Source organism: Brassica napus, chromosome C1 (assembly GCF_020379485.1).
Source record: "Brassica napus cultivar Da-Ae chromosome C1, Da-Ae, whole genome shotgun sequence".
Taxonomy (NCBI): domain Eukaryota; kingdom Viridiplantae; phylum Streptophyta; class Magnoliopsida; order Brassicales; family Brassicaceae; genus Brassica; species Brassica napus.
Window position 1 is genome coordinate 39,724,844 of NC_063444.1, and position 23,945 is coordinate 39,748,788.

General features: G+C 38.0%; 4 protein-coding genes and 1 pseudogene across 4 annotated transcripts; 2 read left to right on the plus strand and 3 right to left on the minus strand.

Moving 5' to 3' along the window:
- Positions 1-6,041: 6,041 nt before the first annotated feature.
- Positions 6,042-9,757, minus strand: LOC106398827. The gene is made up of 8 exons (XM_013839330.2): positions 9,726-9,757; positions 7,974-9,636; positions 7,747-7,879; positions 7,467-7,593; positions 7,254-7,364; positions 6,985-7,181; positions 6,752-6,816; positions 6,042-6,641 (listed from the first exon to the last, which is right to left on the minus strand). Exons 1-8 carry the CDS (start codon positions 9,755-9,757, stop codon positions 6,042-6,044), a joined length of 2,928 nt encoding a protein of 975 aa, XP_013694784.2.
- Positions 9,758-13,015: 3,258 nt separating this feature from the next.
- LOC106399350 (protein NDR1-like) lies at positions 13,016-13,886 on the minus strand. Its single transcript, XM_013839827.3, has one exon. It carries the CDS (start codon positions 13,782-13,784, stop codon positions 13,146-13,148), a length of 639 nt encoding a protein of 212 aa, XP_013695281.2. The 5' UTR covers positions 13,785-13,886; the 3' UTR covers positions 13,016-13,145.
- Positions 13,887-14,926: 1,040 nt separating this feature from the next.
- On the plus strand, positions 14,927-18,034 carry LOC106400310 (COBRA-like protein 10). Its single transcript, XM_013840682.3, has 3 exons — positions 14,927-15,753; positions 15,974-16,452; positions 16,908-18,034. Exons 1-3 carry the CDS (start codon positions 15,156-15,158, stop codon positions 17,844-17,846), a joined length of 2,016 nt encoding a protein of 671 aa, XP_013696136.2. The 5' UTR covers positions 14,927-15,155; the 3' UTR covers positions 17,847-18,034.
- Positions 18,035-18,101: 67 nt separating this feature from the next.
- Positions 18,102-19,135, plus strand: LOC106399611 (annotated as a pseudogene).
- A 138-nt stretch (positions 19,136-19,273) lies between these two features.
- On the minus strand, positions 19,274-22,198 carry LOC106400575 (vascular-related unknown protein 3-like). The gene is made up of 3 exons (XM_013840920.3): positions 20,106-22,198; positions 19,906-19,968; positions 19,274-19,817 (listed from the first exon to the last, which is right to left on the minus strand). The coding sequence occupies exons 1-3, from the start codon at positions 20,322-20,324 to the stop codon at positions 19,707-19,709; spliced, it is 393 nt and encodes a 130-aa protein (XP_013696374.2). The 5' UTR covers positions 20,325-22,198; the 3' UTR covers positions 19,274-19,706.
- Positions 22,199-23,945: the final 1,747 nt, after the last annotated feature.

Here is a 23,945-nt window from a genome sequence, read left to right on the forward strand (position 1 = left end):
GTGCCGCGACCCTACCAGTTAGCCTTTGGACTTCCCGCTTATTCTTCGGTGAAGCCATCTCGATCAGTGCGTTGATCTGTTTTGGATTAGCTTTGATGCCGCGGAATGTGACTAGGTAGCCAAGGAATTCCCCTGATGCCACGGCAAACCTGCATTTTGTCGGGTTGAGCTTCATGTTATGGGAATTTAACTGCGCGAAACATTCCTCGAGATGTGATACGTGATCCTTTGCTTGGAGGGATTTGACGAGCATGTCGTCGATATAAACCTCCATCGTTTTACCGAGTTTTTTGGAGAACATACGGTTCAGGAGTCGTTGGTAAGTTGCGCCAGCGTTTTTGAGGCCGAAGGGCATTACCCTGTAGCAATAGGTTCCGCGATCGGTAATGAACGCAGTCTTCTCGCGATCGTCTGGGTTCATCATAAATTGATTGTAACCTGAGAAGGTGTCCATGAAAGACAGAAGTTCGTTGCCCGCCGTTGCTTCTACTAATCGATCGATGTGTGGCAGAGGGAAACTATCTTTTGGACAGGCCTTGTTTAGGTCGGTAAAATCCACGAAAACTCGCCATTTCACGTTTTATTTTTTGACTACCACAGGGTTAGCGAGCCAGTCTGGATACCTCACTTCCGTTATTGACTCGACTTTAAGCAATTTTTCGACCTCGTCGTTTACCGTGGAAGCCCGTTCGGGTCCTATCTTCCATCTTTTTTGTTTGACGAGTTTGAAGGTCGGATTGATATTTAATTCGTGACACATTATGTTAATGTCGATCCCTGGCATATCTTCCGCGGCCCATGCAAAAGTATTGAGGTTATTTTTTAGACATGCTATGAGCTCTGTCCTCAAAGGCTCGCGGAGATTGCCTCCGATCTCGACGCATCATTCCGGAAATGCTTCGTCGAGACAGACTGTGACCACATGTTCGCAAGTTGGTTCGCGTTTTTCCTCTAGGGCCGTGATGTTACGAGACTGCCAGAAGAGTTCCGCTGATCTTGACTTCGCGAATCCTTGTTGGAGATCTTTTTCTCCGCTTTTCTAGGAGTGGTCTCGAGGTCTGGTCTTTTTCGTTTTTGTTCTGCGGCGTAACACACCTGTGATACTCTTGAGTTTCCCCATATTACTTCGACTCCGTTAGGGGTTGGGAATTTGAGGCAAAGATGGTATGTTGATGGGATGGCACGCATGGTGTTCAACCATGGCGTTCCCATGATAACGTTGCAAGAAGCGGGACGGTCAACGACTAGAAACTCTGTGACTCTTGTGACGGTGTCGGCTTTGACTGCGAGATTAATCGACCCGTAAGCCATGGTTGTTTCTCCCGAAAGTCCCAGTAGTGGGCTAGGGTATTTCACGATTTTGGATTGATCTATCTCCATTTTCTCGAGAGTATCCTTGAAGATGATATTGGCCAAACTTCCGGTGTCATTTAGCACCCTAGCGACGTCGATATCTCGGATCGCCAGCTCGATAACAAGGAAATCGTTTCGAGGTTTGGCTGGATCGACCGTTGCTCCCCCCTTGAACGAGATGACGTTCGCGCACGTCGAGTCTTGCATATCGTTCCTGATCGTTGAGTGGCTTTTGCAGGTTAGATTGATCCGTAGAGCCCCCTCATTCTAGCGCCAAACTGTGGGAACCGAAATTCGCACTGTCGATTTCCGTTTAAATTAGGAAAGTAGGAGAACCCTAGTTTTCCAGAGGTCCCGGATATCTGCAAATACCACACGCTAAGCAATCAGAACACGAGATAACAACGATAAATTATATGAAATTGGAAAAAGAGAGCAAAGAGAAGTCTTATTCTGAATTTGCATATGAGCGTTTACAACAAGGTATAAGCCTGGGCTCGAGAGCTGTCGGTGAGATTCCTAGTTCTAACAACCCTAAGACGGCTAAACCTAATTGAGTCGCAGCTCGAATAACAAAAACGGAAAGTTGCCTAATTGCCCTAAGTGCTAAGTTTGCTCTGAGAAAGTCCCTTTCATGCCTCTTGCCTAGGACTCCTTATATACTGGCTCCTAGGTCTGTTTACGCTTTTCCTCTTCTGCCCTTAAGCCGTCATAGCATAAAAATGGAGATATTCTATTTTTTTCTAATTTTCGTAATTATCTTCAAAATTTCGTATTTATCCGTGGAAACTTGACATTTATCTTTTCTTGCGAACCAAGCGTAAACCGTCATGCGGCTTACGGGCTGTTGGTTAAGAAATCGTAAGTTGGGCCTCAAGTCATGTCTTAGGTCCCTTTGGGCCGTCTTCTGACTCGAAGCGTTTATTACGGCTTCTTTCGATAAAGAATGAACTTTCCGCGGTTTTTACCGTAAAGTTTGATCGATGACTTACAATGGCGGGAAACATGAAATGGGTTCGCTACAGTCTTCGGGAGATGGCATCGAAGGATAGACGAGAATGCATTGACTAATGTCGTATCGACGTTTTGGAAGAGCTCGGTTGCTACGTAGCGACCGAGCGGAACGGACGCTCGGTCGCTATGTAGCGACCGAGCTTGGCTCGAGTTCGGTCGCTACGTAGCGACCAAGCGGAACACGCGTTCGGTCGTTGCGTAGCGACTTTTTTCGAGCTCTTGTCCGATGTCTCGTGTTTCCTTTGCAAAGTTTTTCGTAAGAAAGAATCTATTTCGAAAGAGTATTTGTCGAAGAAAGTTCTCATTTTCTTCTTCGGACGTTTTGAATGTTAACTTCGTCGTAACCGTTTTTGACCCCAACAACCGTCATAACACAAACATAACCATTCATATATTAAGTAGCAAATACATAAGTCATTAGACATAAAGGATAACAGATTCAGTTTGCAAACACACCGCAAATTCATAAGAAAAAAGACAGTACATAAGTTAATTACCTAGCTTAAAACTAGCTAGCTAAGTCTGGACCAAAGTTCTTTATTCCCCTGCAGGCTGCAACAAATAAAACTCTCATCAGTTAAGCAATTAAATATGCAAGTTCAAAACACAAAGCACAACACTTACAGCAGTTTAAAATATGACCAACTTATAAACTGGCCATGCGATGGATGAACCATATGCATCTTTCAAACACTCAATTTCATCTGATTTCCTCCAAACTTCTGCATCATCTACGATCACTGCATCTACCCATACTCTAGCTGCATTCGGACCCATGCGTACAAAGTGGACCATTTGATCTGGGTCTGTTGAATGCACTCTTCCTTCAGTAACAACTTGTTTCCTCCCACCAATATCCATTAGTTTGCACTTCTGATTCAGTTTTGTAGCTTGATATTAACATAACCAGATGATTGAAAAAAATAAACCAACAAATATTACCTGATTAGTTGTTGGAGATTTCTTAGTAGGAGTTGAAGTTTTAGCTCGTGTTGCAACTTTTTTAACACTTGTTGCAGTATAAGACTTCGAACCCACAGATGCAACTTTTTTGTCTGTTTCTCTTACGGTTCCTACTGAAGATGCTATGTTAGCAGTACTAGATTTGTTGTCTTTTTGCTTACGGTGGGTTGTCAAAGACAACTTTCCGAGCAGGCCATGATATAAAAGAGTGTAAGCAATCCTCAAGGTATGCCAGATCCATAGTAGGCCTCCATAAATATGTCCCTTCTTCATGTACGACATCGAGAAAGACTTTAACTGCTTTAGGTCCGAGAGAAAGTCCATTAACCAATGCCTTTGCTTCTTGTGTCTGCCAACGGCCTTCACCAACAACAACATCATCATCAGACAAATCCAGTAGTTTGCATTTGTTGAGCGAATTGGTTCTCGACCCCTGACAAACACATTCAGAAAACAATCTCATAAAAGGCCAACAAATCATTACATGAATAAGTATGAGAATGCAAAAGAAACCCCTTTACCATTGGTGTAATCTCTTCTGGTTCAAGCCCCAGACCTATTTCAACACATTTATTCTTAGGCCATGCAATAATATGACCAACAGCTTCCTGAATTGTGCACATGTTACTAGCAGGTCTCCAGAGGAATGCTTCAGGTTCAGTAGCAGCATCAACCAAGACTTTAACATCCTTAGGGCCTAACCGATTGTCATTGACTATATCATCTGGGTCAAAAGGAAGTATACGTCCCTCACCAACGTTTCCATCTTCGTCAGCCCAATCAATAAGAAGACACTTTTTTGTGATCTCTTTTTCACACTTTGTTAAATGGTTAAGATGTAAAACAGTTAGAGTATAAAATAGTAAATAAACATTGATCTAATATATATGACTTACTCTTGCAGCAGAGTTTTCACCCACTTCATTGTCTTCTCTCTGTAAGAAAAACCCAACACATCTTATTCTTATTATGTTATTACCTCTTATCTCAATGTATTAACGGATAAGTGTCTTACCATGTTTTTCACTTTGGCAAGTTCAGTCTGTAACTCAATAACCTTTTCCTGGAGATGAATTTGTTTCTCTTGCATTTCAGAAATAGACTTGTGTTTCATATTGAAGCAAGCTATTTTCGTCTTCATTATATTTCGGCCCATTGCTCTCATGCGACCAGGATTATCAGGTCCTAACAGTTGGATTAGTGTATCTTTATCTTCATTTTTACCAGATGAATGTTTACGATCATTAACAATCTCAGCTGCCTTTTGCTGTACATAAACAAAAAATTAAACATTAGAAGTTTGTTTCTTAGGAGTACCATACCATATGATTGTTTAAACTCACAATCTTCTCAGCTGCATTGGTGTTAATAGGAGTTCCATCTTTTCTGGTACGTGACTTCACCCAGACTTTAAGCCTCGACACTTCAGATGGGTCTTCAGAACTATTTTTCTATGGAAAAAATATATGTCAATATCCTTGTCTACACAATAAATATGAAACAACAAGTAGATAGTATATATGCTTACCATCTCTTCTGCTAGTCTAACCATTCCTTTTCGACTACAAGTGTGAGGAATCTGTTTGCGTCTTCTCTCCTTGTAGCTATCACTCAGAACCTAGCATATGGTTGTTAATACGTAATCTATTTTGTAACTCATGATCTTAGTTAATTCGAAAAGCATACCTTGAATTCTTGGCTAGTTTTCTCCTTAACAAATTTGCGCCACTCAGTTGGAGAAACATTCTTAGGTCTCAGATTCATCCTTTGTTGGTTATTATCAGCTTCATTAATTTGGGTAACTAGGCATAACTTGGATGATCTCCATAAACCTCCCATCTGCCTTAGAACTGCAACCCTTTGGTACTCCTCATCAACTTCAAACCTTGCATGCACTCACATATTAAGCATATCAGTAATCGGTATCTTGATTAAATTCATAAAAAGACTTGTAACATTGTATAGAAACTGTCACCTGGACTAATTTCCACAGCACTGTCTTCACTTCCTCAGTGAGTTTTCTCCAATTCTCAAGTGTGACAGACACATGCTCCCTGACCAATGAACCTAAATATGAGGACAACTTGACTGAACCAGGACCATAAGCTTCTCCCATGAAGGTGAAATCCATATGAACTCTTGTATTTGGATCTTTAGCTAGGTCTCGCATCATTGTTGGTCCACGCTTTCTCTTACGCGACCTGGAAACTTCATGCTCCTGAGTTGTTAGTTCGACCTCACCTTCAGGCTCTTCAACATTATGTTGCTCTTGTTCCCGCTCTTGTACTTCCTCTTCTTCCTCCTCTTGTTCCATCTCTTCTTCTTCCTCTTCTTCTTGCTCTTGTTCATGTTCAACATGTTCCTGCTCTTGTTCTTGGTCAACATGTTCCTGAAGTTGCTCTTGTTCCTGCTCTGTTTCACCTGCTTGTAGAGTACAGACGAACTCAACTTTGTCATCTATTTTTTTTTCTAGGTTTCCTCCCGCGTCTATTGTTCTTTGGACGTTCCATCTCAATTTACATGAAACAAAATATGGAAGAAAGAGTTAACACCATACACAACATTACAAACACAAACAAAGAGACAAGGATCAAGCTAACATCACAGACACACACAAAGAGACAAAGACCAAGCTAAGAACACAAACATTTCACACATCACAGACACACACAAAGGCAACAACCAAATATAATAGTTAATAAGGATACGCTTCACCCATATATGCCTTCACAATCAGTTCTGGCATTCTCAGCTTCATCAATGTCAGCATCCATGTCAATATTTGATGGCAATAGCCCAATGTCTGCAGTTCCCTCTTGAATATCCTCCTTACTATATCTTCTAGACGGACCTTTCATAACAATATACCAATTTGACGACTCATCTTCCCTAGAGTAAAAGATTTGCTTCGCTTGAGATGCTAGTATGTACGGGTCACTTGCAAAGGAGGCTTGACTATGATTCTTGTTAACAAGTGTAAAACCATCTTCAATCTTCACTCCATTACCTTTAACGGCCCATTGACACCGGAAAAGAGGAACGTAAAAGATATTATAATCCACCAAAATGATGCCAGTTACTCTGCCGTAGTAAGATACCAAATCTACCACCTGTGATGTATCTGTGGCACTAGATCTACAAACAGCTGTAGCCTCATAATAAACCCCACTGTTCTGACTTTTCCTATCAACTAAAGTCGTATGAAATCTCAGCCCATTAACTATGAATCCCGTATATGACCTAGCTGAACATCGTAGACCATAAGCTATCCACTTAAGTGTTTCATCATGTTCTGTAGAATCAAGAGGCACCTGATAAAGTAAAAACAAGTCAAACACCAATAGAGTTTCATAAGAAGAGAGTTTGAATACAATCAGTACCTGTTCTTTTAGCCAACTTGCAAAATTCTTTGTATGCATACTCCATAAAGTTGAGGCATCTCGCAAGCATCTTCCATCTGTGTCTTGCAAATATTGGAGATGTTGACTATAAATTGAAAACAAACAAATCACTTAACTGAACACACCAATATGAACAAGTTAATGAAAGAGTAATAAGATTCTTACTCTACATAAAGTTCGACTAGAGCCATGTTTTGGATGATAGCAAGATGTGCAATTTTCATTTATGTTTCACTAAGAGTAACTGACGTGCCTGTGGATATTAGACGACCCTCTAAGATAGAATTGTTGTCATACTCCATGTTTCTATCTACTTTCTCTTGAACATTTGTTGTCTTCTTCAAAAATTCATTACAGAACCTGATACATTCCTCAGCTAGATAGGACTCAGCAATGCATCCCTCCGGTCTTGCAGGATTCCTTACAAAGTCTTTAAGGACTTTCATGTACCTGAAACAAATGTCACTGTATATCAGTGTTGCAAAAGAATAACTAAATGTAAATTAGTCATATCTATCGTACCTTTCAAATGGGTACATCCATCTAAAGTGGACTGGACCACCAAGTCGGGCTTCTCTTCCGAGATGGACAGTCAAATGGAGCATGATATCAAAGAAGCTTGGAGGAAAGAATCTTTCAAACAATCACAAAGTCTCAACAATGTCGGCTTCAATAATCAAAAGCTTCTCCCTGTCAATCACTCTCTGACACAACAAATTGAAGAATGCGCATAACCTAAAAACTGCAAGCCTCGGTCCTTTTGGTAACAACCCTTTAAGTGCAATGGGCAGAAGTTGCTGCATTAACACATGGTAGTCATGTGATTTCAACCCTGTGAGTTTACAGTCCTCTAATGAGACACCTGTTGATATGTTTGAATAATATCCATCTGGCCCTTTGAAGTCAAACAGACGCCTGCAAAAGATCTTCTTCTCTGTCTTGGACAAAGACCACGGTGCTGGAGGAAGATATGTGTGTTTACCCTAGATTTTAGGGTGCAACTCCGGCCTAATACCAAGCTCCTCAAGATCTTTACGAGCTGCAAGACCATCCTTTGATTTCTCACAGTGCAATAACGTTGACACTAAACTGGCAGCAACATTTCTCTCCACATGCATTACATCTAAGTTGTGCCTCACTGGAAGTTCCTACTCATAACAAGTGAAACAAAACAAAAAAAAAAATTTAAACAAAAGACAGTCGCAATAGAAACCATTTAAGCAAATGAGATAAGCATATTACCTCCCAATAAGGTAGCTTGAAGAAGATTGACCTCTTCTTCCATCTAGATAACTCATCTTCATCTACTTGTATTTCTTCATCTTCCTCTTCCTCCGATTCACTCGATAAACCCTCATTATCAGAGCCTAAATTAACAGAACATTGAATCCTTTTCCTCTTACTTGCAGATCCTTTGAAATTTCCAAAATCATTCTTGAAATTTCTTAGATGTAGAGAAATGTCACGTCCAGTTAGTATTCTTCCCCTTCTTCCTTGTTCAGCTTTGCCATCAAACCATTTCTTCTTTCCCCAGAAACTATGAGTTGGTGGCAGACCCTTTCTATGGCACATGTAGACATGTTTTTTGCTGAACTTTAGCCACATGCTATCAGTGTTTTTCCCACATAACGGACACCCCATTTTACCTTTTACTTTGCAGCCGGCAAGATTCCCATAAGCTGGAAAATCACTGATTGTCCAGAGCAGCATCGCCCTAAGAGTAAATGTTGATCGAGTCAGAGCGTCGTATGTTATCTCTCCAATGCTCCACAGACTGTTCAGATCGTCAATGAGGGGTTCTAAGTACACATCTATACTATTACCAGGCTGCTGTGGATCAGGAATCAACAATGAAAGCATGATGTTCTCCTTCTTCATGCATAAGTCTGGTGGCAAGTTGTAGTTTACCACCAAAACAGGCCAGCAACTGTATATCGAATTCTTCATGTTGAATGGATTGAATCCATCTGTTGAAAGTCCAAGCCTGAGGTTCCTTTCTTCAGCTGCAAATGTAGGGTATTTAGCATTCATCTGATCCCAGGTCACTGAATCAACAGGGTGACGAAGCTTTCCATCACTGCTTTTGTTGCTAAAGTGCCACCGTAAGTCCTTGGCGGTTTTCTCAGACCGGAACATCCTCTTCAGTCTTGGTATTATGGGAAAGTAACGTAAGACTTTCTGTGGGACGCCTTTCTTCTTCTCACCAGTATGAATGTTAGTCTTCCATCTTGAAGCCTTACATTTTGGACACTTCTCAAGCTTCTTGAACCTCTTTCTGAATAGGCAGCAGTCATTAACACATGCATGGATCTTCTCATAACCCATGTCAAAGGATTTCAAAAATTTCTTCACATCATACAGTGAAGAGTGGAGAACATTTTCCTCTGGTAACATCTCCGACAATGTCTCTAGCAGATCATTGAAGCTCTTTTCAGACCACCCATTATGAGTCTTCAATCTAAATAATGAGACAATTGCAGATAGCTTACTATGGTTGACACAGCTCGGATACAAGGGTGTTTCAGCATCAGCTAGCTTTGCCAAGAACTCGTCTTCTTTCTTGTCGTCTCCCTCTGCCTTCTCAGATAAATCCCCCGTGTCAGCTAACTCTTCATCAAAACACTCAGCAACTCTGTATAACCCAAATATCTCATCATTCCATTCACTTGCTCTGCTTTCACCTGCAACCCCTGAGTTGAGTTCACCGTGTAGATACCAATCAGCCCGCATCTTATAACCCTCCTCCATTCCCCTGGTAACTAGATGGTCTAGTACTACACTTCCCGAGTGACGATCAATATTTCGGCAGTCAATGCAAGGACATACAATCATATCAATCACTCCCAGAGCTGAAGCAACATCACGTACAAACTTTGAAGCCCCTGTCTCATATGAAGGATCAACCCTATGATACACAATCGAAAGCAAAATGTAAAAACAAGTTAAGTATCTAGACAGCAACTAAAACGTAACAAATATGATTAAATACATTACCTGCTTAGATGCACCCATGCTTTGTCAATCATTATGTGTTCGAACCTAAATTTAAACCTTTAGTAACATAAAGACTTTGTTAAGGTGTCCTCAGATTCAGAGCACATAACACGTAATTTGTATACAGATCCAAACAGGAATCAGTACAATTCATAGTACTCTACAAACAACACAACGAAGTCAATCACAATACAAAACAAAAACGAAGACTGGAGAGGAAATTTATTCTAACAAATCGAATCCCTAAACTGTTAATCCAAATCTACAACCGTAGGATAATGTTGTTATCAATCGAACTCGAAGCAAACAAGAAATCAAAGCAACCAAAAAATAGGAGCAAGAGAACAACTATTCGATACGATTTGAGCTCAATTCGACAGAGATGTCGAAATGTGAACCTCTGATACCTTCGAGATGGAGAGGCGGAGTTGAATCAAAGAGTTGTGGCGACTTGGAGAACGGCGGAGATGATTTCTTAGGCAAATGGAGATGACATTTTAGTGTTCAATAGAGAAAGGGGGGGAACTAAGAGAGAAGAGAGGGAAACCATGAATAGAGAGAGAGAGAGAGAGAGGGAAATGTGATTAGATTAGGGATTTTCACTAAGTGTGTCGCGAAAAAGCTAATTTTAGTTTTCCGCTTATATAATAGCGTTTATGCAATGCTATTTTATAATAATAAAATTTTGGAGTCATCTACTACGGCAGTTCGGTAAAACGAGCTATTACAATGTGCTATCAATAGCAACTTTTTTTGTAGTGCGGATTGCTACTCAATTGAAAAACATGTCAAGCTTCTTGTTTTGTGCATTAACAAAAGTTGTATCCAAAATTTCAAAACAATAACCAAATTAGTGTCTTTTTAGACTTAAATCTTATCTCCAAACATAGTAATCATTTGATCTATTAAGAATTTTTTAAAAATCAATTAAGTTAAAGGACAATTCTCTCAAATAGCTCTTTTTAAGTTTTTGTCACAAAAATAGACCTCAAAAACTAAAATGACCAAAATAACATTTTTTATTTTGAAAATTTTAATTTTATTTTTATTTTTTTAAATTTGAAATCCTATCCCTAAAATCTCACTCCTCAACTCTAAACCCTAAACCATAAATCCTAAACCTTAATCCCTAAACCCTAAATCCCACCCCTTAACTCTGAACCCTAATGTCTAGATTAATTAACCCTAGGGTATAAGTGTATATTTACTTCTTTTGATAAAACATTTAAGTTTATTTTGGTCGTTTTTATTTTTAATGTCTATATTTGTGACAAAAAAAATTTTAGGTCTATCCTAGAGAATTTTTCTATGTTAAATGTATATTTTTAAATACAAAAAAGTTTAAATTATGAAGATTTGATTTTTTTCTTTCAAAATCTAAAATCCGAACCCGATCCAAAATAACCGAACCCGAATTAAAAATACCTGAACCTGACCCGAAATATAGAAATACCCAAAACAGGTTCTATATCCCTATACCGAAATATCCGATCCAATCCGAACGGGTATCCGAACGTCTATCCTAGAAATAACATGTATAAGCCAAGCAAAAAAGAATCATGGGCAACTAATTTTAAATCTTAAGTGGACCAAGATTTTGAGACTTAAAAACTCATAGTAATGTTGTTTTTAAAAAATTTGAACGAATAAGAAGTCCAAACAAGCCGAGTAGTTTTTTTCTTTTTTTTAATGGTATTTGATTTGTACTTGTAAGTTTTCAGTTTAGTGCACTTGGTACCTGGCTTGATCGTTGCAAGTACACGATTTTACGAGATAAGTAGAAGACGAGTAGCGGTTTATCTTATCGAAAATCGGTGCCTACCATTAAAAACAACGAAAATGGAAAATCATCTATCAGAGTTAACAAATAGCAATGAAGACGAGGAAACTAATTAAAACACACAAAAATTAAAACATAAACTTCAAGATTCACAGTAGCCTCTTATCTGAACCTTCTTGTTTCTTCAAAACATAAACTTGTACTTCAACTGCGTCTTCAAAGGGCCGAACCATGAGGCAAAACCACCCGAAAACGCCTGGTTGACATACTTTAGAGCATCTTTATTCCTAAAGTTTCTTATTTTATTTTTTATTTTTTATTTTTATTTTTTTCTGATTAAAAAAAAATTAAAAAGCGAATTAATCGCGGACCGTCACGTGTCGGTGGGACCTGCAAACAGTGCAAAAAACACACAGCACACATGTCTTATTTTGCACACTTAACATACGTTTTTTTTTTCTGAAACGTGGTTCTCCTCTTTAGAAACACTCAAAATTGAGCGATAAAAGATGCTCTTAGCTGATATGTCAAGTTAAGTCGCTGACACCACTATGTTACGCCTACTAGTTGGAAAATAATTAAACCAAATCAATGTAAAAAGTGAAGGAAAATAGAAAAATCAATCAATTTTACTTTATTAAAAAGTCTATAGAGTTTTTCGAATTTAAGTATATAAAACTAGGGTTGACAAAAAAAATGTACATATGAAACTTGGAATATCTGATGATAACCGGCACCAAACCAGATAATGCAATTTTATATTGTAGTATTAAACCAAAACAAATTAAATACGACCAACTATCTTTTTTTATCCCCAAATTTTAGCAAAAAAAAACTATCTTTTTTTTTTTTGAGAAACAAAATACGACCAACTATCTAACCTACATAATACTACCACATGCTCATTGAAAGATTCGTCAGAAAAAAAAATTGTTTATTTTTAGCAACTTTTATAGTAATCAATGACAACTTTCACAACCATCGAAACAAAAAAGTTTAAAATATAAAAACACTAGTACAAAAGACGCCGTTAACAGACAAGTGGTAAAGCAACACATTACTAAAATATAAGCATGATTACAATACAATATGCGATTGGTTATATAATAATACAACTCAAAGTTAAGATATTGTCGTACTTGACATAAACAAGTAAGAAGACAGAGACAACTTGTTCTTCTGTGGCGGCGCCCCATTTCGACTTGGCATAATAAATTTTTTTCTTCTTTTTTTCGTTATTGATATAAAATAATACTTATAAAAGAATTTTATTTCAAACTGACAATTCATAAACTCACATTTTTTTTATGGATTTAAACAGTTTATTTTGATACTTATAATACTTTATTGGGTTTTTAATGGATTTAAACAGACACTACTATATCATTATGTACTTTTTGTCCTGTGTTCTCTGTTCCTTCGTTTGAATCCCAAGATATGATTGTCTTGTATAAGGATAATTGAATTTCAAAAAAGAATTTTGTTGATAGAGAAACTAATTAATACATCGTTGAAACAATAGGAATAAATAATTCAATGAGTACCTGGTCGAATTTATAAACAAACACACGACAAAACTCATAAGAATGAGTCAACAATATCGAAAAACTATTAAAAATCAAGAATCAAGAATCAAGAATCTAACGAATCACAAACAACACGAGCAGATTCATCAAAACACAAATCGGAAAATAGCTTCTTAATCTAGTAGAAGAATCAGATTTCTTCATCTTAAGCCCTTTCTTATGAGCTTTAACTCCATCTCCGTTGACTTCAACATCAGCACCAACTTCAATACCATACCTCTTGGTTTTCCAGAAAAGAATCTTGAACCTCACCCTCGTCTTCAGATCCATCCGGAAAACCGCCGATCCATTAGTCAAAACCGCTCGTGAAACCGTCTGGTTGTTCACAGGAAGAGTCTGACCCCACTTCTTGGCTTTCTTCTTGTGCCCTTGGTAGAATCTTGGCACTGTGTAGTTAGCAACAGAGGAGTTGGTGTTGGAGAAAGAAAGGTGGACATCGTCGTAGTAGATGCCTTGGTCTCTGTTTGGATTAGCGAGACGAACCATAAAGTTGAGAGTGGTGTTGAGACGTGAATGTGCATCTAAGGATTTGTTGAGGGCAGGAACGTAAAAGTATTCAATGGAGCATTTGGGTTTGTCGGGACGGAGGCTGAGCCATAAGAAGAGAGAAGTGAGACCAGCAGTGAAGATGAAGCTGAGGCAGCAGCTACAACAGCTTCTTCCACCATTGTCTGTGTCTTGGTCTAGATCCATTGAGTTTGAGAATTTTTATGTTTATTTTTGTTTGAATGATTTGAAATGGTTTTATAGATTAGATTACTCGGTCTGCTGGTTGGGGATTTCTTTAGCTGATATTTCAAGTTGACTCCAAGAGACGACTAAGTGACACCCACGCGGTTAGCACAAATAAAAACAAATTATTTGACGTAAGAAATTAAAAATAAAAATGCCAACGACTTTTAAATTATATAACTAAAAACAACTAGGTATGTTAAATAACAGAAACCCGATTCTTATTACATTTTTAATATTTTCGTAGGAAAAAACACTAATGAATTAAGCTTTAACACAACAAATATAAGAGCAAAATCATTTGGAGGTTGTGAACGTAGATATTAAACAAAAGATACTTTATTGAGTAGGTATACTAAATGGCCACTCAAAAATATCTCAAAATTTTAAATGGGATATTCAAGACTTATCTAAATAGTGTTTTATCTATTTATGAGATATATAAGTTAACAATCTATGAGATATATAAGTTAATATTTTTCAATGGGTGTATTTTAGAAAACCCTTTACAAATTAAGGCTTTGAATAGTAAGCAAATGGTGAACAAAAAAAAGAATAGTAAGCAAATGAATGAAATTAAATTTTGTATCATTCTTAAAAAAATTACACCATTTATGAAAATCAAAATTTCTATCCATTCTCCCATTCTTTTTTTTACAGTTTTAAGTATTACAGAACAAATCTGTTATTCGCTAAATTTGAAAACAAAAAAAAATCATTCATTTTCGTTTTATTAGTTTATTCTTATTCATTATTTTTATTCGTTTTAGTGTTCCTATTATAGTTTCCGGTTAGACCTTAAAGTCTAAAAAATGATGAAATTGTATAAAGATAATAAATGTCATATTTCTTAAAGCATAGGGTACAAACATCAGAGGTCATCACAACACATTTCCTTGTCCTGTTCGAGTCGACAAATAATTAGAGGTTTTCATTTCGTAAGTAAAATAACAAAAACAGAAAACAAAGTTTGTTTCATTTCGAAAACAATCGAAGCGGTTTTTAGTTAACAAACAAATAAGAAGCTATGTTCCAAAATTAGCAATTGTCCTAAACACACATTCTTACATGACCACCAAATAAAACCAGAGGCTCATATCAAAGTTACCTATTAAGAACCTCTTCTTCTCCAACCTTCTTCCCTTCTTTGAGTTAAATCTTTTGGATTTTCAATCTTTTTTACAGGTTTTTTCAAACTGAAACCTTCATCGTTTGATTTTATCATCACCCTTGTCAAAAGTCTTGGTTAATTCCTTGTTTCTTTTTCTCTCGCTGCCTTGCGGTTTAAGTTTAATCACAAGGCGGTGAGGAAGAAAGAGTAAAATTCAAACGATGAAGGTTATTGAAGTTAAAACGGGAATGAAGATACCTTGGAAGGCACGCTATTCATTAACTCTGTTGATTTTGTTACCATCAGTTCTTCTTCTTTGCAACGGCCAAGATTATGGAACACCGACCGAAGATGGAGCAGGAGGAGGTGAGCCACCACCTGAGATGACGCGTTGCAACGGTATTTTCATGAGCTACAGCTTCGGCAGCCGCGAAACAGAGTACCCTCACGTTAAGAACGTGACGGCGCAATCATGGGCGTTTAAATCGTCTGCGATGATTGTAAACGTGGGGAAAGAAGAGCTCACGGGATGGCAAATGTTTATAGGGTTTCGTCACAAGGAACTGATCGTTTCTGCGACTGGTGCGTCTCCAGTGGACGGAGATTATCCTCTGGATGCTAGCAATGGAACCACGTTCGTTGGTTCACCAAACACGGATTTGAAAACCTCGATTGAAACCGCAGGTGATTTCACTCAGATATCCACCAATATCGAAATCACTGGGACTCTTTTCGGGGTTGCAAAGGGGGTCACACCCATGCCAAGAACACTTAAGCTCATCAACGACGGTTGGGAATGTCCTGCCGCTAAAAGAAAAGGTTAAGATCATGCTAAACTAGATTTCTTGATACACAAGTAACTAATTAGGTTAAGTGTTTAAAGCCACAACGTTTACCTTTTTTTTATTTATTTGATCAATTATAATTTGGAAGTTTTTAATGCAATGCAAACGCAATCTTCCGTTCACATTTGTAATTTATAAAGATGTTTTGATAAAACTTAATGTGATTTTCAAAACGTTTGGTTTTTCTTCAACAGGAAGCAGTATGAACGTGTGTTGCAAGAGAAACCCTAAGTTCAAGGTCAAAACTGGACCAAAGACAAAGTTTGCACCGAGAAGACACGGTGATCTGAACATAGTATACGATGTGTTGCAATCATTTGGCAGTAACTACTTAGCCCAAGTGACCATCGACAACGAGAATCCGCTGGGGCGTTTAGACCGTTGGAACCTAACATGGGAATGGACGCGAGGAGAGATTATAAACACGATGCGAGGAGCTTACACTTACAAAAGAGATCCATCTGAATGTCTTTACAGCAGAGCTGGACAATATTACAAAGACTTAGATTTCTCTCAGGTCATGAATTGTCAGAAGAAGCCAGCCATTTCTGATTTGCCTCCTGAGAGGAAGGATGATAACGTGACGGGCAAGTTACCTTTCTGTTGCAAAAACGGAACTCTTTTGCCTCCTCTTATGGATCCGTCGAAATCCCGATCTATGTTTCAGTTGCAGGTAAATAATCTCTTTCGTTGAAAAGATATGTCCTGAATCGCATATAGTTAGGGTTGTGAAATTTTAGTTGTTGTTCAGTGCTTCAGTGGTTTTAAACCCGACCCGGAGGACTTCCTGAGTTACTTGAAATAAATTATCAATGGAAATAAACTAATAACTAATCAAGTCAACCAAATTTAGTTTTTCTATTTATCATTATTTTTCATCTTCTTCAAGGGGTTTAGTGAAATTTTTATTAAAATCTAAATTTACAAACAATTTTTTTTAAAAAAAAAAATTATTTTAAATAAGATCATTTACCGGTTCAACCATGGTTCTTGAGTTTTTTGGATTTTCTTATTAGTGTTTCTTTTTATTTAAATCTGAACCGCATAGTACTTACTCACTAGGTTTGGTTCAACCATGGTTCTTGGCCGGATCTGAAAAATTGTTTTTTTTTGGTTCTTATGTGCTAGGTTTTCAAGTTACCTCCGGATCTAAACAGAACAGCTCTATATCCACCTCAACACTGGAAAATAGATGGAGTTCTCAATCCGCAGTACAAATGCGGGCCACCGGTTCGGGTTGACCCATCGCAGTTCCCCGATTCTAGCGGTCTGCCGGCAGTAACCTATGCCATCGCCAGTTGGCAAATTGTCTGCAACATAACCAAACCTAAAGCTCAGGCTTCAAGATGTTGTGTCTCTTTCTCAGCATTTTACAACAGCTCTGCTATTCCTTGCAACACTTGCGCTTGTGGATGCAATGACATTGATACAACCACTTGCAATGCTGACCGTAACCCACTTCTCCTCCCTCCAGACGCGCTCCTTGTTCCATTCGATAACCGAACCCTAAAAGCCAAAGCTTGGGCCCAACAAAACCACATGCCAATACCAAAGAAACTCCCTTGTCCGGATAACTGCGGAGTCAGCATTAACTGGCACGTTAACACGGACTACAGAGACGGTTGGACGGCTAGGTTAACCGTTTTCAACTGGAGAGACTTCGCTTTTGAGGATTGGTTTGTAGCGGTTGAGATGGGAAAAGCAGGTCCAGGGTATGAAAACGTTTACTCCTTTAACGGAACACGTGTTCCACCAAACAACAGAACCGTTATGTTCCAAGGGTTACGTGATATGAACTACCTTGTAGGTCAAGTTAACGGAACCCGTCCGCTAAGAGACCCTCCCGTGCCGGGCAAGCAACAATCTGTTATCTCCTTTAAAAAGAAGAACATCAAAGGACTGAATATACCAGAAGGCGACGGTTTCCCAACCAAACTTTTCTTCAATGGAGAAGAATGTGCGCTACCAAAACATTTCCCAAAGAAGAGCTTGGGACATAGACACGGTATCAGTGTCTTGATGTCACTTGTTCTCGCTATAGCGGCTTTTGCACTAATGATGGATTAATTACTAAAGACATAACTAAAGTTAGCATTATTGGTCAGCTTGGTGTTTTGATGCTGTTGCTGAAGAATTAGAAGGAGCAGATGTGGAAAAGATCTTTGTAATATGATTGATCTATATTGAAAAAATGGATATGTTGTATTATACTTTTGTTTGATCTTAGTTTTTAAATTGGAATTTTTTTCTTGAAATATCTCTTTGTTCTTTATTACTATATCTGGAATTATTTAAATACAAAATCTAAGATGCTGAAGCAAGGAACAAAAGCTGTTGACAGAAGAAACAAGTCACATGAGATTCCAAATTAAAAACATTTCTTGAAAGCATGCATTTATGCTTTGCTTAGAATCTGAGAAAGACAAGGAAAAGCTTCTCTGCAACATTTCCTAAAAAGCCTCATCTTTATATAAACTCACTAACCTTTCATCATGTGTCATCAATAACTATACCACACTAAGTCCAAATACATCTTGATTACACATAACCTAAAGAAAATGATGCTTCGTGGGTTAAGTCTCGTGTGTTTTTTCATGATTGTTAACAAAGCCTACGCTAGAGAGTTTATGGTCGGTGGTGCAAAAGGTTGGACCCTTCCTTCCGGGTCTCAAGTTATGGGCAGAACAGAGCAGATTCCAAGTAGGCGACTCTCTGCGTAAGTTTCCACACTGTACTTACCAAACAATAACGATAGTTTTTTTTTCATATGTAACACAAACAACATGTATATAATCGCAGTGTTCGTCTACCAACCAAATCAAGATTCAGTGTTCCAAGTCACAAGAGACGCTTACGACAGCTGCAACACAGATGCACCGACCGCTAAATTCGCTGATGGCAAAACTCCCTTCGCACTAACCCACTCTGGACCATACTATTTTATCAGCGGAAACAAAGACAACTGCAACAAGAACGAGAAGCTCGTGGTCATTGTCATGGCTGACAGAAACGGCAAGACCACATCATCATCATCACCACCGTCTCAAGCCCCGGCTCCCTCAGGAGAAGCCGCTCCTTCTCCGCCTATCACAAGTAACCTTGAGCCCCCAGCAACAACGCCTACTCAAGAAACTCCAAACAACGCAGCTTCCTCATCTTCTTCCTTTGTCTCTGCTCTTTTGGGAGCTGCTCTTGCTTCCACTCTATTCCTACACTAAGAAGTTTCTCTTTTGTCTTCTATTCTCACTCTTTAACGAGTCTTTTCACGTGAGTTCGTGTCAATTGGTGTTTGTTGTTTTGATTGTTTTCCCCTTTTGTTTCTCATGTAAATGAATAAAAAGTTCTACTTGTGTGCATAGTACTGAGACGTCATCGCTATTGCATACAGAGAAATGGAAAGATCAAGAAACTAAGATAGTGTCATACAAAACTTTCTTTCTATTCTCTGAGGTTTTCTCTGTAGAAAAGCTGTTTCAAATCAACACAGTCTGAGGTTTTCTTTCTATTCTCTGAGGTTTAATTACGTATATTTTTTTTTTTCAAGATATATAAGAAATAGTTTCTTATCTTATTCAATTTGAAGAATTTTTTAAATTATGGAATGTATGATTGATTGTAAACTGGAATACATAATTAATTTTTATAATAGTTTTTTCAGAGTTGGTAAGTATAATGTCTAAAAACCATTTATATGTACGTACCTGATTGTTCCAAGCGACACACACGGAAACAAGTTAACTTTTTTGTTACACATGTTTGGAAATGTTTACAAATCTTACACTCTTGCTAGTGCATTTATACATAAAGTACATCATCCAGCATTGATTCGACTTTCACTACATTTACTAGTCCATTCTATAGATTTTACAGACAAAAATAATTCACAATAAAAATTAAAAGATTATGACTGAAAAAACAATCAAAGTATCAACCAATATAGTTGGACAACATGGACAAAGGAACTAAGCAAAGTCCTCGCTTCTTCAGTTCTGCGCAATAATCTTCATTTATTATCCCTTTCTTATTCAATCCCTTCTCCTATAAAACCCGTAAGAATATTTTTGTAGCTCGTCAGAAAAATTGTGTCAGAAATTATGACTGAAAAAACATCTTGAAAGTTTATTACCACGGTTTTAGTATTGTTCGTGTTTTTTCCTTCTGTGGTATTGTCTTCCATTTCACTGTAACCCTAAACGAACAGGCATAGCCAAGATTAATATACATATATATATATATAACGCATCACACAAAAGCACATATATATGTGCATTGCCGTTTAGGCCTATGTCTGGATCAATTTATGTATTGTCTTATCTTTGGACTTACCTTGGTTCTTTTAGAAGGAGATGAAGCCGTGTCTTCTTCGACATAGGCCATAGGGGACGCAGCGTCTGAGATCATGGAAGAATTATCATAATGGCATGTACGATTTTCGGTTTCAAAGTAAATCGTCCAACTACTCTCTTCTAGACCCTCTTGCATTGTTCTCTGTTGAGTAGAGAATATTGTACGCCTCACGCAGTTGCTCAGTGCTGAGTTTTCCATTTGAACTTTCTTAGAGAAAAGCTTGATGAAGAGTGGTTAGATCTTGCAGGAATGAAATATATGAGAAGCTAAAAATGGGATTTAGACTTTTGTTTGCCCAAATAATTCTTTCAAATGTGACAACTATATAGTAAGGGAGGTAGAGGTCATGAAACTTGTAGGTTTAGCACAATTTGGCCCTTTAGTCTAATTATTGTTTATTTTATTGCTTAACGATAAATATTATTTGTTGCTGGCAGTTGAGTAGTTTTATTTCTTTGTGTGCAAGAACAAAGAAAGATATATAGACAAAATTAAAAGTTTCATTAGTTAAAAGTTTCATTAGTTAAAAGTTAAGACAAAATTAACATTAAATATATAGATAAAGAAGGTATTTTTAATAGGTGAACGCGAATACAGTTTTTGGTTGTTGATTTTCCAATAAAAGTGAAGCAATTAAAATTTAAAAGAACTTTCCTAATGACAATCATCACACATTAATTTCGTATATTGTCAGTTAAGAAAGTAATTTCAATAACATGATAAATTAAATTAATTGAGCTTATATATACCGTTTAATAATACTTTTCTTACTCATATATGTGTAATCGAATATATTGTACTGTGCTTGGTATCAAATTTAGAAGCATATATGCAAAATGTACAACAATTTTTGATATAGAGTAAGTGTTCTTCAAATATGTATATATAATGCAGTCAACGATGAATACATGTAGTTCGTGGGGAACTGATACTAAATGTTTAGCTTTAATATGGTTTATAACGTGACAAGCAGATTTAATCTTCGTTTACTTGAAAAAAAAAACTCAAACAGAAAACAGAAAACGTGATGAAGGCAACACTACACCTTAGGCTAAAACTCAAAATAGCTAATTATAAACAAAACGATAAATGTATATAATATATGGTCCTACATAAAGTCGGTCCATGTTCTTGAACCTTTATAGTCCGGCAAGATAATTATTTTATTATCATATTGGTTTTTTGGTTATAAAGTATGTACAAACATATCTGAGAGGCATGAAGTGTGCGAGTTTGCAAGTGTTGAACCGAATCTTTGATGGGTGTTGTTAGTGTTACAATGATCGTGTCCCTTCTCCATCAGCCATGTATGACGTAAGAGGCTCCGTAAGCTTTAAATTTTTTGACGACTTTATCGTGGTAAATGTTTGACACGATGTATTACTATGATGGTGATATATTTATAAGTAAAGGCTATCCAAGATTTTGCAGATCCAAGTTTTGTTTCGCATGATGCACAGCGAAAACATAAACAAAGCAAACATTTTGTTTTGTTTTAGTTGTCATTTGTCAATGAAGTTTGTTGACAATTTAAATATCATCGTTTAATAGTTGGTCTTAGAACGTTTGTACATGTCAATTTTATATTTTGGAAAAAATCAGTCAAGAAACCTAGAGAAGTATGAAAGAGTTTATTGTATTCATAAGGTCAATGACCCAAGGTATATATACATACTGGTAAACCTAGTTCTAGAGTATCTTTACATAATCGTACAATAGGAATATTTACTTGATGCCGAAAGATTGAAGCAAGTTATGAAGCCCCATGAGCTCTTGAACGGTATATGACATTGCGCGATATTCAGCTTCACAACTCGAACGAGAAACAAAATCTTGTTTCTGTGTCTTCCATGAAATAGGTGAGCCTCCCAACGTAATGAACCAACCAGTAAGCGACCTTCTAGAAGTGGGGCAACCAGACCAATAAGAATCACACCAGGCTTCTACGGTAAGATCAGTATGTGCTCGAAGTAGAATGCCCTGTCCTGGATTTCCTTTTAAATAACGTACCACCCTTAGAGCTGCTTCCCAATGAGCGAGTTTGGGTTTCTGCATAAACTGAGCAAGAGTGTGTACAGAGTAAGAGAGATCAGGACGAGTAACGGACAAATAGACAAGTCGACCAACAAGTCGACGATAAGCCCCCACATTGGGAAAATCTGGTCCTTTGTCTAAAGACAAACGATGGTTCTGTTCGACTGGAAAGGCAACTGGTTTCGCAGCGAGGAGACCGGTTTCTTCAATAATGCCCAAAGCGTATTTCCGTTGACAAAGATAGATGCCAGTAGGATTACGGGCAAGTTCAATACCAAGAAAATACTTTGAAATGCCCAAGTCTTTCATATGGAAACACTGATTCATGTAAGCTTTAAAAGAGGCGAAGAGAGACGAATTGCTCGCTGAAACAACAAGATCATCGACGTAGACAAGAACTTGAATGTATTCAGTACCTCTATCCATGGTAAATAAGGAGTAATCTGAGCGAGACTGAGCAAAACCATAAGTGCGTAATGAGGAGGAAAGCTTCTCAAACCAGCAACGCGGAGCCTGCTTCAACCCATAGAGAGACTTGTGTAATTTACAGACTTTGTTTTTGTCTGAACCAGTAAAACCCGGAGGTGGACGCATATAAACTTCTTCTTTCAAATCTCCATGTAGAAAAGCATTATGAACATCCATCTGATGAACTTCCCAATTTCGAGAAACTACTATCTGTAAGAAAGTATGTACTGTTGTCATTCGTGCAACAGGAGCGAATGTTTCTTCATAGTCATCTCCCTCAACCTGGTTGTTTCCAAGAACCACAAGCCGCGACTTTCGACGTTCTAAGGTGCCGTCGGCTCGAAATTTGAGTTTAAAAACCCATTTGCAACCGAGAGCATGTTTTCCTGGAGGAAGATCTACAACGGTCCAAGTGCCATTATCTTCAAGAGCTACATACTCAACCATGATGGATTCACGCCAAAATTCATCTAAAATTGCTTGGCGATATGATTTTGGCTCTACCATTGATGAGATGGCAGCAAGAAAATGGCAATGACTATCCGAGAAATTAGTACAATCCACATAGAACTCAATAGCATAAGGAGCATCCGTAGGGCAAGTAACAACTGGTGAAATAGTCCGAAGAACATAATCATGAAGCTTAGCTGGTATATTCTTAGTACGCAGACCACGTCCAAGTTCCTTAGGAGGAGAGTCTTCAACCATATTTTCTGAAGAAGTGGTTAAGGGCTCTGTTTCTGTAAGAGGTTCTGTTTCAGGTAAGGGTAACACGACCTCGGTCTCGATGACTGGGGCCGAAGATGGAGTTACGTCTGGTAAATCCGTCGGTAAAATTGGTAAGTCCATTGCAGTTTGAATGTCTGAAGCCGAATCAATACTATCAAGAACATGAGTAAGTGGCGCCTGAGGAGACGAGTCTTGCGCAGGAAGCAAAGGCGAAACATATGTTGTAGGAACTGATATCTCCTCTGGTACTGGCAAAGTTTCTGTAATAACCATAGGAGGAGACAATGCAGGCGAAGTAACAGTGGCATATGGAAATTCAGACTCACAGAAAACCACATCACGAGTGGAGAAAATCTTTCCTGTAATCGGATTCAAGACACACCAACCCTTCTTGCCGTATGGATATCCAAGAAAAATTCCCTTAATGCTCCTGGTGTCGAATTTATCACCCTTGTGATGTTTATTATGGGCATAGCAAAAATACCCGAAGACGCGGAGATGCGTAAGAGGAGGAGGACGACCATAAAGTCTTTCAAAAGGTGTCTTGCCAGCGAGTAGAGGTGTTGGAGTGTGGTTGATCAAGTAAGC